General features: G+C 41.6%; 1 protein-coding gene and 1 long non-coding RNA gene across 2 annotated transcripts in view; both read left to right on the top strand.

Moving 5' to 3' along the window:
• Positions 1–16,369, top strand: part of LOC138981220 (uncharacterized) — a 357,841-nt gene that overhangs the window by 249,245 nt on the left and 92,227 nt on the right. The gene's annotated exons all lie outside the window — the stretch shown is intronic.
• Positions 1,838–16,369, top strand: part of LOC138981217 (ATP-citrate synthase-like) — a 61,359-nt gene continuing 46,827 nt past the window's right edge. Inside the window, exons 1-3 of the mRNA XM_070354064.1 lie at positions 1,838–1,995; positions 13,479–13,687; positions 14,440–14,562. Coding sequence (XP_070210165.1) covers positions 13,538–13,687; positions 14,440–14,562 — 273 coding nt within the window. The 5' untranslated portion in view covers positions 1,838–1,995; positions 13,479–13,537. The remainder of the gene's footprint in view (positions 1,996–13,478; positions 13,688–14,439; positions 14,563–16,369) is intronic.

Here is a 16,369-nt window from a genome sequence, read left to right as displayed (position 1 = left end):
ACCCCTGTTTTTGATTGGCTGATGTGTGAAAGGGTAATGAAGCCACACATAGACAGTACATCAAGCAAAACAGAGCGTGTCTTTGTATAGTACATTTGCGGGCTGAATCTAAATATGCCATGTGCATTATTATCTTGTACAGTTTTAGATCTGCACAATACGTTTTCTGTCGGTGAGTTGGAGCTTTCAACATTGGACCGATTTAACAACACTGATAAAAGAGCATGAATAATGGAGAGACTCTTCAAGGTCTGAAGAAGACAAATAGGTCGAATTTAAACGATTTGAAGAGAACGAGTAAAGGGACTGGTGTTTTTCGTGCTTTTTTCTGTAGAGATGGTAGATAATTTTGTACAAATAATGCATTCCTTTACCAAGTGATCAACTGTCGCTATTCTAACGGGAACTGTTCCTGCATAGGGTGTAGTACCTAATAAACGCCCACCCCCGACTATACGGGCCGAACTTTGCGCATAACGGGGTACTTTCTTTTGTAAAACGATTTTTGTGGGTTTGTTTTTGCCGATGTTTTGTTGTTGTTTGTTTTGTTTTTGTTTTGATTTTAGTCATCACCATTTCAGTGTAAAAGCGCAAGTGTCATTAAACAAGTGTTCAACGAAGCATTGGAATTTGGCTTTCATGGGTGAATCAGAGAAAGTCTTCCTCAAGAGGGGTGGCCGGTTTTTCCACTTCTAACACCATGAAAAGCTAATCAAAATGGGCAAACCCAGGTAATCTATTTTCGTTAATTGTGATCACATTTTAGAGTAAACATGACATATAATTATGTATTTTGATGAAGACTACGATGCAATCAATTTTAAAACTGTTTGGCGAAAAATCGATTTTAATGACAGCTTCAATGAGCAAACTCATTAATGAGTTTTTAAGCCTTCAAGCTGAAATGCAATACCAAAGTCCGGGCTACGTCGAAGGTTACTTGACCAATGAATTTCAACCAAATTGGTTGAAAATTGAGGGCGTGACAGTGCCGCCTCAAGTTTTACTAATTGCCGGATATGACGTCATCAAAGACATTTATCGAAAAAAAGAAAAAAAAGTCCGGGGATATCATACCCAGGAACTCACATGTGAAGTTTCATGAAGATCGGTTGAGTTATTTTCTCGTAACCGATCTACACACACACACACACACACACACCACACCCTCCGGCATCTCGATTCCTGGTCAATGTAAAAATGCTAAATGCAACCCTGCAATATAAAATGATGAAAAAAATAATGCGGAGAAAGTTAGAAAGAGTGACCACAGTAAAGAAGAGAGGCCGGTAGAGAAAGAGAGAGAGAGATAGAGAGAGAGAGAGAGAGAGGGAGAGGGAGAGGGAGAGAGAGAGAGAGAGGCGGCTACAGTGGAGCAGGGCCGGACTAGGCTAAGAGGAGGGGGGGGGTTGCCAGTGGGGGTCAGGGGGCGAAGCCCCCTGAAGCTGATGGGTAGGTCATATTCTGAGATAGCAAAATGGTCGCTCCTTGCATGAAACGGCATAAAATAAACAATAATAAAAAATGTTTTAAATAAGTGAGGTACATGTTTAGGCTAGGGGGGGGGGGGGGGGGTGCGCAACCCCCATAACCCCCCCCGGTAGTCCGGCCCTGTGGAGTACAGTGGAATCCCCATTTTACTCGGACATCCAACAATATATGAGACAATATTGTCTTACAACGGGGGGAGTCTTTACTTGTAGTTATTTCCAGTGTTTCTGTGCCTCTTCCACAGCTTTTCATACTCGGCACACACAGACATCACCAGCATAACGCGTGTCCCCTTCGCGTGCTGCTCAGAGGTAGTCAGAGCACACGGTGATGCAAGCGATCGGCTGATGTATTGTGCGACACACAGGCCACTCTGCTAGCAAGTTCCGGGCAGACACGACGTGTGCCTGTGTTGTATGTTTGCAAGGCGCAACGTTGTTCTTGTGGCGTGAGATTCTCGACACATCGCGTGGTCGTGTCATTCTACATTCGGACAGTTCGCAGGTAAGACAGTGCCTTTGCTTTTGCTTTCCGCTTGCTTGACTGTATCTCTCTTACACGTTGAGGGTGCGTATATCACCGGCGGCTATGAGCTTTTGAAGCGGTGTCTATGACTGAAAATGGAAAGTTCAACCAAGCCGACTCTTGTCTGCTTGCCTTTTGCTGCCGGTTGGCGTGTTTACATTTGGCTCTTGCTGTCTCCTGACTGTGCAGTTCAGTGTGCTGTTGATAATTGAATGCATGTTTGCCTTGACGAGCATTCAATGTTGTATTTACCGGCAGTAGTGACAACCACACAGTGAGATTGACGCACACACACACACACACACACACACACACAAACACTACACACACTCACACACCAGAGAGAAAGAGAGAGAGAGAGAGAGAGAGTTAATCAGTGCATACTCAACGACAGATTTAATATGAATAATGATACATAATATGAGTGTGACACTAAGCTGTTTTTATTGAATCTTACTATTACTAATACTACTATATGGTATTGATCAGTCCATATTAATTATAATAATGATTGTGATAGTGATACTGTTACAGTGTACTGTTAGTGATTATAACCAACTTTTTGTTCTGAAAACTACACAATTGTGTATGCTACAAGACAGTCACAAATATATTCAGAAGTAAAATTGTGAAAAATCTTTGTGCTCAACACATTTTGTTTTGTTTGTTTGTTTGTTTGTTTGCTTAACGCCCAGTCCACCACGGAGGGTGATATCAGGGCGGTGCTGCTTTGACATTTAACGTGCGCCACACACAAGACAGAAGTTGCAGCACAGGCTTCATGTCTCACCCAGTCACATTATTCTGACACCGGACCAACCAATCCTAGCACTTTACCCCATAATGCCAGACGCCAGGCGGAGCAGCCACTAGATTGACAATTTTAAAGTCTTAGGTATGACCCGGCCGGGGTTCGAACCCACGACCTCCGCTCACTGGGCGGACGCCTTACCACTAGGCCAGCGTGTTGCGGTCAACACATTTTGTGCTCAAAACATTTGTTCTGTCAACTTCAAAAGATTTAATAATTACTTATAATTGTATGATTATCAGCAGTAACTTGATAAGTCAACACATGACATAACAAACAGCTGAGAAGGAAAGCTTGGAGCTTTTGTAAAACTTATGAAAGATTTCAATTTGGAACTTAAATTTGTGATGACATTTACAATAAAGATGGTACTAGATTTCGAATAAAAAAAAAACTGTCTTCCTCAAAGATCATTTTATCTGGATTTATCAATATCATTGGGTTTTTTCTGACATTAAGTGACAATATATTACGTTGTAGTTGTACATTAAATGGAAAGAGCTGTCAAGACCCAACATCTCTTTTACAAGATAAACGACCTGTCTCTCTGACCCTGATAATTATCCTCTCTCTCTCTCTCTTTCTCTCTCTCTCTCTCTCTCTCTCTCTCTCTCTCTCTCTCTCTCTCTCTCTCTCTCTCTCTCTCTCTCTCTCTCTCTCTCTCTTGCACACATAACACATGTAGTAACACACACACACACACTCTCTCTCTCTCACTTTCTCAGTCTCTCTTTGCCAGTCTGTCTTAGTTTCTCTAGTCTATCTCTGTCACACAAACACACACATGCACACACAATTTGTCTCTTAGTCTTACTCTACCTTTTCATCTCTCCCCTCATGCACCTGCGGCCTGACAGCCCAATGTCTGGTTGTCTCTTAATACCTTCAGGTCTTTCATTTCACTTCTTAGAACTAATGAGATTAGGAGTTCCGGGTACAACAAGAACAGACATTATAATTATTTATAGAAGTTACATTCTTGTAATAGTATAGGTTTCACAATCCTTTCAATTACAACCACTTCCTGCTTATTCAGCTTGTCTTGCCTATGTGTGTTTAAAAAAAAATGAGCGCATTAGGTGTAGTACTCTAGAACGTGGCAATGCAACAGCTAGGTGCAGTCCATTGTCAACTGGTATATTGACTGTAAGATCCTGTTGACATAGAAAGAGGCCTTAAATCAGTTCATGTTACTACAGCTTAAAAGTTGAATGATGGTGTGGGGATCTACCACAGTATACTCAATTGTAAAAGTAGTCATTGGAATTAGTATACTGTAGTTTGACAGCACTGTGACAGCTTTCAGCTGGGTAATGGTGATGTTTTTGTGTAACTCCAATTATGAAGATTGGTTAATGAGGTGCGGTTGACGTAAAAAATGAAAGTTAAGTTATTTATTTATTTATATATGGGAGATTTATATAGCGCTTGACGTTCTCTAAGCGCTTTACATATTAATTTCTGCCGTGTGAGATGGAATTTTTGACACATGATATTTCACGCATTCACATCGGCCAGTAAATCTCAAGCCATTACGGCGAATATTCACTTTTCACTATTATTCCAAGTCACACGGGTATTTGGTGGACATTTTTTTTATCTATGCCTATACAATTTTGCCAGTCAATCATGGGATCTTTAACGTGCACACCCCAATGTAGTGTACACGAAGGGACCTCGGTTTTTCATCTCATCCGAAAGACTAGCACTCGAACCCACCACCTGGGCTAGGAAAGGGGGAAGAAAATTGCTTACGCCCCGACCCAGGGTCGAACTCGCAACCTCTCGCTTCCGAGGCAAGTGCACTTACCACTCGGCCACAGAACAGTTATAACTGTCAAGTTTAGTCTTCTTCTGCCTGATACAAATGCGTGTCGTAAGTGTTCGAAACTCTATATATACAGTATACATAGTCAAAGACATACATTTTGCCAGACCGTAAACATAATGAACAACCACATCCTTTCAGACATAATGCTTGGTCTGTATGATCTGTTTTTCACAACCTATGCGTTACATGCAGCTGTGTTGTGCAAGGCAGTAACACATTAATCATTAGAAAAAAAACTGTAGAAGTTTCGAGACTGAGAGTGAGAGACAGAAATTGGTTATTCCATTGCAAGATCTGCAGTCGTTAAGTGTTAGTGATCATGGACGAAGAAGAAGGCATAGCAGAGGATGCAGCTACAACGTCCTGTATGTGTTGATGAAAAATTGCTTTAAGTTGAAGCATTTTTGTTTGTTCATTTTCAGTGAATGCATACATGTACTACTGCTAGTCAGAAATGAGGAAATTGGATTTAATGTAAACGCAATTAAATAAATGAATACACATCACATTGACGGCGGCGGCGCATCCAGCAAAACGTTCGGTCATTCCGGATCATTGACTGACTCTGAGATGGACCTATCAAAGTAAAACTCTATGTGATCCTCCACATTACAACCCCCTCGACATGACGGCCGATTTTGACTGACATTTTCAAAGTGCTAAGTAGATCTGGTACCACTGCACATGAATGATACAAAACTTGGAAGGAAGAAAATAACATGCACATCACAAAAGCACAGCTGAGAAAGACCGATCAATGCTTTTCTCCTTGAAATCACAAGAAATGATGTACTACTTCAGCCAGTCTTCAGCATATCGATCCAGCGCCTTATTGATTTGTTCCAAGTGGGGAGACCCCGCTGCTCCATAGGCTAAACCAATTGCTGCTGTGTTTCGCTAGGATTATCAGTTTTCCTCCCCAGGGAGCAATGCCGGATTGAGTGAAATTTCCGTCCGGTTAGTAGGTGGTTTTGATGCTGGATGTGTTTACAATGTAGCTTTTTGTGTAGCACGCAACTTCTGCTTATAATGCTGAGACGCAGATTTTGATTCAGTCGGTGAAGACTTCTTGCTCCTTTGGGTGTTTTAATTAGGTTTTAGCTGGTATTTAAGGACTTTATTACCACTTGTGTTTGTTGTTTGAAATGTCGTAGTGTCTTAAAATTTTACTAATTGAATAATTTAAAAATTCATTCATTTTAAACAGAATTTTTGTTGCAATTACTCAAAGCATGCATGCATCTAAATTAAGATGTTTAGGGAAAAATTGCCAATAACTATGATTAATTATTCAGGGCCGGACCCAGGGGGGGGTTCCAGGGGTTCCGGAACCCCACCCCTGGAAAAAGCATGTACCTTGCTTTGACTTTTACTAGTTTTAGCACCAAAACAATGCTGCTCTTAACCCTCAAAACAAGGCCCAGAATGCACCAGATTGCACAGATTTTAACCGTTTTTCAAACATTTTCTGGGGAAGCATGCCCCCGGACCCCCCTAGTTCGCGCGCCTGCTTTGCCCCCCCCCAAAAAAGAGGAAACCCCCCCCCCCCCCTTACAACTCATTTGGTCCCGCCCTGTTATTAAATATCTTTCAGGATGATAATGTATAAAACTCATGATCTACTTCAAATATAAACATGCAATATTGCATGCCCTTTGAAGGTTATCCGTCTTTTTTGTACTAACTCATACCTGCCAAGTACTTTTGGCCTCTGACCATAGTAAATGGCATAAGAAACCACAGTTGGGGATCAAAAACCATAGTTAATGCGTGGATCAGGATGTGGTTAAACGCACAAATTCAACTTCTCACGCATACACACTAAACCAATCAGATTGTTTTTCGCAAACTAAAAGTAAAACACATAAATTCCTTTCTACACAAACTGCTCTTTATTTACCACTACAATTTGTAATACATTTACAGTAATTTACACTGCATGCACTCTTGTTCGTTCATTTTTTTTTCTCACTTGTCACTTGTGTTCTTTGTTGTATTCATCTGTGCAAATCTTTGCTTTGTCAATCATGCTGCCAGTCACCTTAAAATCATGGCAGCATGCATCAGAATTAATTTTGACCTGCAAGAAGGCAGTCAGTGTGTCAGCTCCCAGACTGTGATCCAGCACTTGAAGGTGTTGCAGGGTTTCACTGCCAAATGGAAATTTATTCAACATTTTCCTCATACAGGCCACTAGAACTGGCGCACATCATGCCAGAACTTCTGTTGTGTGGCTGGTGCAAGCTCCTCCTCAGAAATGAATGAACGGCAGTCCATGCCAGCAACAAAAAAAAGAAAAAATGCTGAAAATGCGTATGGTTTGAGGTATACGACGTAGGACCCCAAAAACACTGAAAAAATGTAAGAATTACGCAGAATGCGTAGGACTTGACAGGCATGCTAACTGTCTCATTGTACTGTAACTGATTACTTATTTAAATCAGAAAGAACTTTTTTTGGTACATAATGAGCAATTTTTTTCTTTGAACTTGAAGTGAAATGTGAAACAATGCTACCTTGGTTTCTTAATCTCACCAATTTAGGAACCTCTTTTCAGTACATTTAACCTGCAGCAAAGTCAGAAAAAAGCTTGACACTGACAGTTGAACACTGTACTCCTTTCAATTTTACAGTAGTCTGTGGGTTTACTGTGTAAATTTTGTGGTCATTTAAAACTTGCGCACCTATAAAGTTCTTGCCTTTCTGACTCATTCTAAAGGCAGTAAGAAAGTGCTGAAAGCAAAATACAAACAGTTAATTTTTTGTCGTTGAAGTATACAAGTGGCCCGAGCACAACATGCATTACTGTCTTTGTCTTCGCTATACGGTATATTACCTGGGTAAACCTGCATACGATTAACAGCTACCGGTAGTGGCAAATTCTCTTGACCTTTGGTGAGTTTGCATAAGAGTTTGGAGAAGACTCATATTTCATATAGTACTTGAGCCTAGTAATGTCAGTGTTGTGAGGGGGAAGTCTCAGAGGCAATTTGTTGCACGTCTTGTCACAGAATCTCTGTCCTTCTAGCTTTGAGACAGGTTGATGTACATGCCTGATATAACTGAGGTTGATGGAGATGATAGTACTGACTTTGTCATTGTCATTTGACGTTTGTAAAGGTGTCTATGTGGCAGGCTTGTAGTGTGTGCTAAACTTTGCTTGGATGTTCATTTAGAGAAATAAGAGATTTATTGAACATTGAAGGCTGTCAGCCTATTTCATAGATGTTCATTTACTGAGAGCGTGTGATGTGGGGGGGGGGGGGGGGAGTATAGTTGCAGAGGCTTTAGTGGTGGGGGTGGTCCATGAAGGCCCCTTCTCATTTTTTAGACCTCCAAAAATCTGATAAAATTAAGTTGTTAAAAGAGTAACAGCTATTGTGTTTTCAGCGTAGCAATAGGGTCCGATATTTAGACGAGACAAGTATAATGCCGACGAGTCGAAGATGAGTCGCATTATACTTGTTCGAGTTTAAATATCGGACCCTATTGCTACGCTGAAAATACAATAGCGATTATATAGCTGTTCTGACCTTGATTTGTAGTTCTAAACTTACAAAATGGCAGTTTTTGCGTCGATGCGTTGATCTCAGGTTTTGATAGACGCCGTTTCTTATGCGCATTAGTTTTGAGCAGGCGCCACACTGACTTTGGAAAAAAACTCGATTTGACAACACAGCTGTTAAACAGCGTTTTATTAGTTCATTCATATACAACAATAAGAAGTTTGAGTTTTTTTAATTTTGAACAAGACTACTTATGAAGAAGACCAAAACATAACATCAACGGAAAAACTAGAAACAACTGAAGAACTAGGATGCAACAAGGGGAGGAGAAGAGAACAGCTAATCCGTACAACGCGAACAGACGGCAGCGAATTTTTCAGTTTGGGTGAATGGCATTTATACTTGTCTCGTCATGAAGCGAATTTTTCCAACCTCAGTTATAAACGACTACATGAATGTTGGTGCCATGGGTTGTACATCAATACTTCAGAGGGGAAGTGGGGTATTTAGTGTGGAAGTTACGAGATAAGAAAAGCGGAATGCGAAAGTTTGTGTCAGTCGCAACGGCTGAGCTCACACACAGGCACACAAAAACGGCTGTTCCGTTTTACTCCCCTGTTTGTACTACATCTTTCGACTTTGGGCATTTTGTGATGTTTAGGGACAGAAAATAATTGGTTTAGTCCTGTTTCATCGGGAAGTTAGCAGAAAAGGGTATGCTATCGACATTTGTAAAGCTGAAAAACATTCCCGAGAAGAATTTCAAGTTGTCAGTGTATGCTGAAACATCGTGTGGTACAGATGGGTAAACCGGAACCATGCGCCTTTGTTATTGCCAATATGCTTTTGGATATTGGCAAAAATGGCCGACTTCCGTATTATGCTTTGATGGTCGGAAGAGACAATCCAATCACAGCCCCCGAATTCCCCCACCACGTGTCCATCAGAATAGCAAAAGTTTATCGGTAAATGTACAGACTTTATGGAATCAAGGTCTCAAAAACTAGTATTAGCCTTGAATCACAGGGTAGTGAAGTCAGTGTGGACTAGAAGTACATAGTTTTCTGCAGTGTCAGTTACACGTGCAAGGGTAGGACCTATGGGTTTCATGGTCTCAGTCATGGGAACAATTATTGTGTTATCAGTGCAAGGACATGTATGCCTGTAACTCACTAACTGCTTATTCAAGTAGAAGTGACATTTTATCTTCAGCTGAATACGTCAGGCATGAAAATTCTCCGTATTTTCCGTATTTTTGAAAAAAATAAACCGTATTTTGTTTTATTTTCCGTATTTTTATTTTTTTTTAATTTTTTTTTATTTTTTATTTTTATTTTTTTTTTATTATTTTTTTTTCCTCCTAGTCATAGTTATAGTAAAATAGTTTTGGGGCCATGTTTGAATCCAATTTTAAGGCTCAGATAGCCCCAGATTGCACCAAATTGCACCCTTGAAAAAAAATTTTTCCGGGGGAGCATGCCCCCGGACCCCCCTAGAAGTCTTGGCGCTTCGCGCCTGCGAAACTTGGCGCTACGCGCCTTCGAATTTTGTTTTCAGTATTTTTTTTCTTTTCAGTTTTCATGCCTGATACGTACTGCATAAAGTTTGCTCTGAGTGTACATATGCAATTCCTTTTTCTTCCCAGCGTTATTACATAATCACTGCATGACTTTCAGTGATATTGAATTGCCAAAGTGAACTACAGCTGCTCTTTTTTTCTTCTTTTTTTTCTTATTCTCTTTTTGCTTGTCCCGACGCTTGTTCCTTCTCCCAGTATGCTACCACGCCGCCCCGTCCCAGCACTCACTGCAACATCCACCCCTGAACTTCGTTCTGCCGCCAGACTTTGTCGAATCAATGAGCCCCCAGTGTTGGTCAGACACCTGGGCACCCTCACTAACTCTACAGACACTCCAGGGAAGGAATGTCAGGCCGCTGCGGTAGGCTACCCTCGGAAGATGACACTGCACTGCTGCTGAGTCTCTTCGACGGTGTTCAGTATTGGTCCTGTTCCTGGCAAGGGACACAGGCACCGCTACCTACTAAGCCCTCTACTTACGACACTGACTGTTAAGTCGCGGAGCCAGACTGAGTGAGCGTCTCCTCAGAGAGCAGACCGCCACTGCGTCCTTCCGTCGACCCCCCTGGAGCATCCCAGGCCGGCAGCAGAGTATTCAGGGATGGCTGGAACAGGAACACTGGGACCAAGGTCACCATGAGAGCCCTGAGCAGGAAGGGTCACAAGAAACGAGACAAGTTTCTTTTTTTATTTTTGCGCTTTCTGCGTCAATCGCATTCGTGAAGTGAATGACACTCGGCTGTGTGATCCCAGCCTTCCCATTGGAACTTTAGCACTTTCCACTCTGGGTAGGAGCCGACCGAAGCTCGAAAAACCCACCCACCCCTTATGGGATTCGAACCACGATCTTCCGGCCCGCAGTCCGACGCGCTAACCACTGCGCCACGGGGGGCGGTAACTACAGCTGCTCTCATTGAATTACTTCTTTTACACAGTCATATTTTTAGCTTGCATTTTTTGTGGGTAGATTATTAGAGCATATATAGAAGGATCAAATTCCCTGCCTTATGTGCGTACATTCATAAGGCCAAAAGAAAAATAGTTGTGGTTATTATTTGGCCACAATCACTAGGGCAAGTAGGTCATATATATAATTAGAAGCTCACCAAATCATTTTTTCTTGCAAAAATTATATGCCTTTTTAATGCAAGAATATTACAAATTGCACAGTTTATTTAAAAAATTTTAAATTTTTACTGTAGCAAAAAGTTGATGGGTAGGCTTAAGGCTGAGTCTGAATCACTGAGTGTGATGTAAAAAAATTGGTCGGGTCCATTATTAAACCTGGATTTGTTGTCCCTAATATTGCTACATTCTATGGCTCACAGTCTTCTGTCATGTCTGGTGACTCAGCCTTCAATGCTCTCAATTATCATACCGGGTTGATTTATTTCACTATGTCAGGCAATTACTTAGACCTGAGCTAGTAGAGCATACCTGGCCTATTTATGTCTTGTAGCTGTCAGACTGTGGCTGTCCTAAACCATTCCTACTATACTGTCGACCCATATTGTGCTGTCTTTGAAATAGTTTGCGAAGAGGTATTGGGTGAGCTGAGTGTTTAGATGGATCTGAGAGGAAGTTGAATTTTTTATAAATGCTCAGCTGAGATTCTTAAGGCATGTGTGTAAATATAGGGACACTGTGTGGAGAGTAATGTGCAGTGCACATAATTGATCGATCAACAGACACAAAGAGAAAAATACAGAAATAGACACACACATGCACACACACACACTCTCACACACACACACACACATGCACATACACACGCACAGTAACATCACACACACACACACACACATGCACACGCACAGTAACATCACACACACAGAGTAATAACACACATACAGGGGCGGGGATATAGCTCAGTTGGTAGCGCGCTGGATTTGTATTCAGTTGGCCGCTGTCAGCGTGAGTTCGATCCCAGGTTCGGCGGAAATTTATTTCAGAGTCAACTTTGTGTGCAGACTCTCTTCGGTGTCCGAACCCTCCCCCCGTGTACACTACATTGGGTGTGCACGTTAAAGATCCCACGATTGACAAAAGGGTCTTTCCTGGCAAAATTGCTTAGGCACAGTTAATAATTGTCTACCTATACCCGTGTGACTTGGAATAATAGCCCGCGAAAGGTAAATATGCGCCGAAATGGCTGCAATCTACTGGCCGTATAAAATTTCATCTCACACGGCATCACTGCAGAGCGCTTAGAACTGTACCCACGGAATATGCGCGATATAAGCCTCATTGATTGATTGATTGATTGATACAGTAACACACACACACAGTAACACACACACTCACACACACACTATTAAATATCATACATCACACTATGATCTGGTACATGTATAGTGTTTTTTTTAATCATCATTGTGCTTTTAATTAGAATATAGTCAATGTTTGTTAAGACTTTAGTCAAGCAGTTTGTAAGAAATGTTAAGTCCTTTGTACTGGAAAACTTGCATTCTCCCAGTAAGGTCATATTGTACTACGTTGCAAGCCCCTGGAGCAATTTGTTGATTAGTGCTTTTGTGAACAAGAAACAATTAACAAGTGGCTCTATCCCATCTCCCCCCTTTCCCCGTCGCGATATAACCTTGAACGGTTGAAAACGACGTTAAACACCAAATAAAGAAAGAAAGAAAGTGCTTTTAATGCGAGCACTGAAAATGGTGTTATAAATTAGTCAAACAGGACTTATAGACAGAAAGAAAGTGCTTTTAAAGCGAGCACTGAAAATGGTGTTATAAATTAGTCAAACAGGACTTATAGACAGAAATACTAGACCACTGGAGGAGACAAATATAATGGTCGTGTATCATTGGCTGAAGGGGAGACCAAAGTAGATTTAAAGCACATTGGCTCACTTAAACTGTCCATCCTGCTCTTTAATGGTAAAGGTTATTCACATCAAGGTGATAAGGTGGCACATGTTTACCTTGAGCCCATCTCACCTGTTCTAACAAGAGTTTTACCTACACTGGTTGAACTCTACAGGTGGCCTTGCATTTACCTGTCACTCACTGTCTCATGAATGTGTGTGAATGAGAATGACACAGCGTGTGTGCTGTAGAAGTGCGATGACCATGTGGAGTGCAAGCATGTTTTCCCAGTTGTTGAAAGCTGAAGCTATTGATGATGCAATATGATATCTTACTGCAGTCTTGCATGATCAGCTAAGTCCATGAGCAGAGGAAAGATAGAGTAGATCTGTGTCTCTCAGCAGGATGTCTTTGACCTTGCATTTTTGATATGAGGTCATTGATCACATCAGGATACTGTTTTCATTGATAATGATATGTAAATTCAGCATATTACATGTACCAATCTTATCAGGACATAACATTATCAGTCAGATTAAGGATCTGTCAGTTCGTTGATGATTACATTAAGTTATAATTTCACAATAATTAGCAGTCACGTACTGTACTGACCCTTAGAGCCATGCAGTAATTCTCTCTCAAGAAACCTAGTGCAATGTAGGGATCTACATTTGTGGCTATTGATCAAGGGTCAGTTTCCTCTGATCACAGATACCCGGGTACTGTAACTGCGATTGTTGACTTCACATCTCCCCCCTTTCCCCGTCGCGATATAACCTTCGTGGTTGAAAACGACGTTAAACACCAAATAAAGAAAGAAAGAAAGAAAGATTGTTGACTGTCTTCAACGTTAAACCTAAAGCATGACTCCAATTTTATGTTAAGCAGTTTAATTTTCTTTTCTCTTCAGGCTCGTCTTGAAGAGGATTTAGTACAAGGGGTGGAAGTAGAGTATTGCTCAGCACAATCATGTCGGCCAAGGCAATTAGTGAGGCCAAGGGGAAAGAACTTCTCAACAAGTACCTAGAGGGCACTGCGATGGTCAACAAAGTGGCGTCGGTCAAAGTAGACGTCAACTGGAACCAACTCATCGCTGACCATCCTTGGCTAAACCAGGAGGTATGTGTTAGAAATATTAGCCAGGGCATTGTTTCGAAGTGACTTTTTAGAAATATTCATTGTCAGGGCATTGTTTCAAAATGACTTTTTAGAAATAAGTCATTGTCAGGGCATTGTTTAGAAAAGAATTTTTAAAAATAAGTTATGTCAGGGCATAATTATTGTTTAGAAATATTTTTTTTAGAAATTAGTCATGTCAGGGCATTGTTTAGAAACTGATTAATATTACTAATAGGCGTTTATTTTGGTTCTTTTTGGGGGCAGTGGAATAGATGTATTCCTTGAAGGTGAGATGATCAAGCTGATTGAGCTATATATATATATATATATATATATTTAATAATTAATATATCTCATTGTGAATAATCAGTGGAGAGATGCTGGCCGATAGCACGTCCACAGCTAAGTAATGAGCTGGGATCTGCATGTTTTTGAAAGAAAATTAATTTCTGTTTACTGTTTAGGAAGTCTTGATCTGCACGATATGAATTGCCTGTGTGCATTTCTGTGTGTCTGTCTGTCTGTCTTATACTCATTGCATTGTGCAGAAACTGGTGGTGAAGCCGGACCAGTTGATCAAGCGGCGAGGCTGTCTTATACTCATTGCATTGTGCAGAAACTGGTGGTGAAGCCGTACCAGTTGATCAAGCGGCGAGGCTATCTTATACTCATTGCATTGTGCAGAAACTGGTGGTGAAGCCGGACCAGTTGATCAAGCGGCGAGGCTGTCTTATACTCATTGCATTGTGCAGAAACTGGTGGTGAAGCCGGACCAGTTGATCAAGCGGCGAGGCAAGCTGGGACTCATCAAGGCAGGGGCCGACCTCAAGGGTGTCCAGGAGTGGCTTCAGACCAAACTCAACAAGGACTTCCAGGTAGAGATTTGACTTTGATGGAACAAAATGTCCGCTGGTAGATTTGGGTACAATGGAACCCCCCTTTTAGTTGTAAGACCTGAAAAGCCAAGAAAATGAGGTCTTACAGAGGACTGGGAGTCTTAACATGAGGTCTTAAAGAGGACGGGAGTCTTAATATGGAGGTAAATTTACAGGGATTATGAACAGCAAATTTGAGAAAAGGGGGGGTTCCACTGGATTCAGTATGTATCGGACTATTTGTTCAATTGGGGGTCCAGTAGTGGCAAGACCAAACTTTGGCTGATCAATTGGGTGTCCAGTAGTGGCAAGACCAAACTTTGGCTGATCAATTGGGTGTCCAGTAGTGGCAAGACCAAACTTTGGCTGATCAATTGGGTGTCCAGTAGTGGCGAGACCAAACTTTGGCTGATCAATTGTGTCCAGTAGTGGCAAGACCAAACTTTGGCTGATCAATTGGGTGTCCAGTAGTGGCAAGACCAAACTTTGGCTGATCAATTGGGTGTCTAGCAGTGGCAAGACCAAACTTTGGCTGATCAATTGGACGTCCAGTAGTGGCAAGACCAAACTCAAAAAGGACTTTCACTTTCAGGTACATGTATTACTTTGACTTAATATTGACTGATCAAACAGAGGTGTTCAAACATCATTAGTTGATCAAGTGTCCAGACAAACTTTGGCTGATCAATTGGGTATCCAGGAGTGGCTTCAGACCAAACTCCAGCAAGGACTTTCAGGTAGCAATTTGACTTAATAACTGATCAGACATCATATTAGTTGGTAGTTTGGGTACTCCAGTACACTTGTCAGACTTAAGTTGATCAAGTGGCTGGGCAAACTATGGTGTTCGTAATTCACATCAAGGGTGTGCAATTGGAGGTTCGGTGAGATCAGACAGCTTCCAAGTATGCTGCATGAGCATGAACTGACTCATCTGGGTTTGTGGTCACTGGTAATTGTCAGTATGTTTTACTAGTTGAAATCTGACAATGGTAGTTGAAACTGAACTGTCAGCTGAGCAGACAGACTGGTTAATGCCGTGAAACCCTCCTTTTAAGACTTGAGTTAAGAAGAGTTGATGTGATGTTGATGTAGCAGGATAATTTGTTGTGGTTTAGGGCTATTGTTTGATAAACACTGCACATGATGTTCATCTATATATATATACGACTTGTGTCTGTCTGTCTGTCTGTGTGTGTGTGTGTGTGTGTGTGTGTTCGTGATGCACGGCCAAAGTTCTCGATGGATCTGCTTCAAATTTGGTGGGCATATTCAGGTAGACCCCGGACACAACCTGGTCGATGAGAATTTTCAACATGTGCTCTCAGCGCGCAGCGCTGAACCGATTTTGGTTTTTCTGTTCATCTTCCCAGATCCATTCCCAGTAACTCTTCCTTATCTTCTCCAGTGTTTTGCGTTTATCTCCCTTCCTTCGTGTGGCATCAATCCATATTCCCGTTACTATTTTTAGAAGGTCACAGTCCACAACGCTTTCATTCCGGCAAAGCCGGGTATTCCTCTACTTCTTCCCGGCAAACCGGCGAAGCGGGTATTCATTCTAGTGCAGTCATATGTGTCATAACTCAGATTCACTCTTGCATTTAGGCTTAGAAGAGCTAATAATCTGTATCTTTTGGGAAAAATACTGGAGTGACAAATTCTGCAGCTTAACAGAAAGCTCGAAACAAATCCACAGCAAGACTTCCCAACCACGTCTGATGCTGTTACGGGCTCATTGGGGGGTCCTTGCTCTTTTTGGCAATCATCGCCGGTGTAGCTGGGTTTGCAAAGTGCGTGCCGCCTGGTG

Source organism: Littorina saxatilis, linkage group LG12 (genome assembly GCF_037325665.1).
Source record: "Littorina saxatilis isolate snail1 linkage group LG12, US_GU_Lsax_2.0, whole genome shotgun sequence".
NCBI lineage: Eukaryota > Metazoa > Mollusca > Gastropoda > Littorinimorpha > Littorinidae > Littorina > Littorina saxatilis.
Note: the sequence above shows the minus strand (reverse complement) of the source record. Positions and strands in the feature narration are given on the sequence as shown.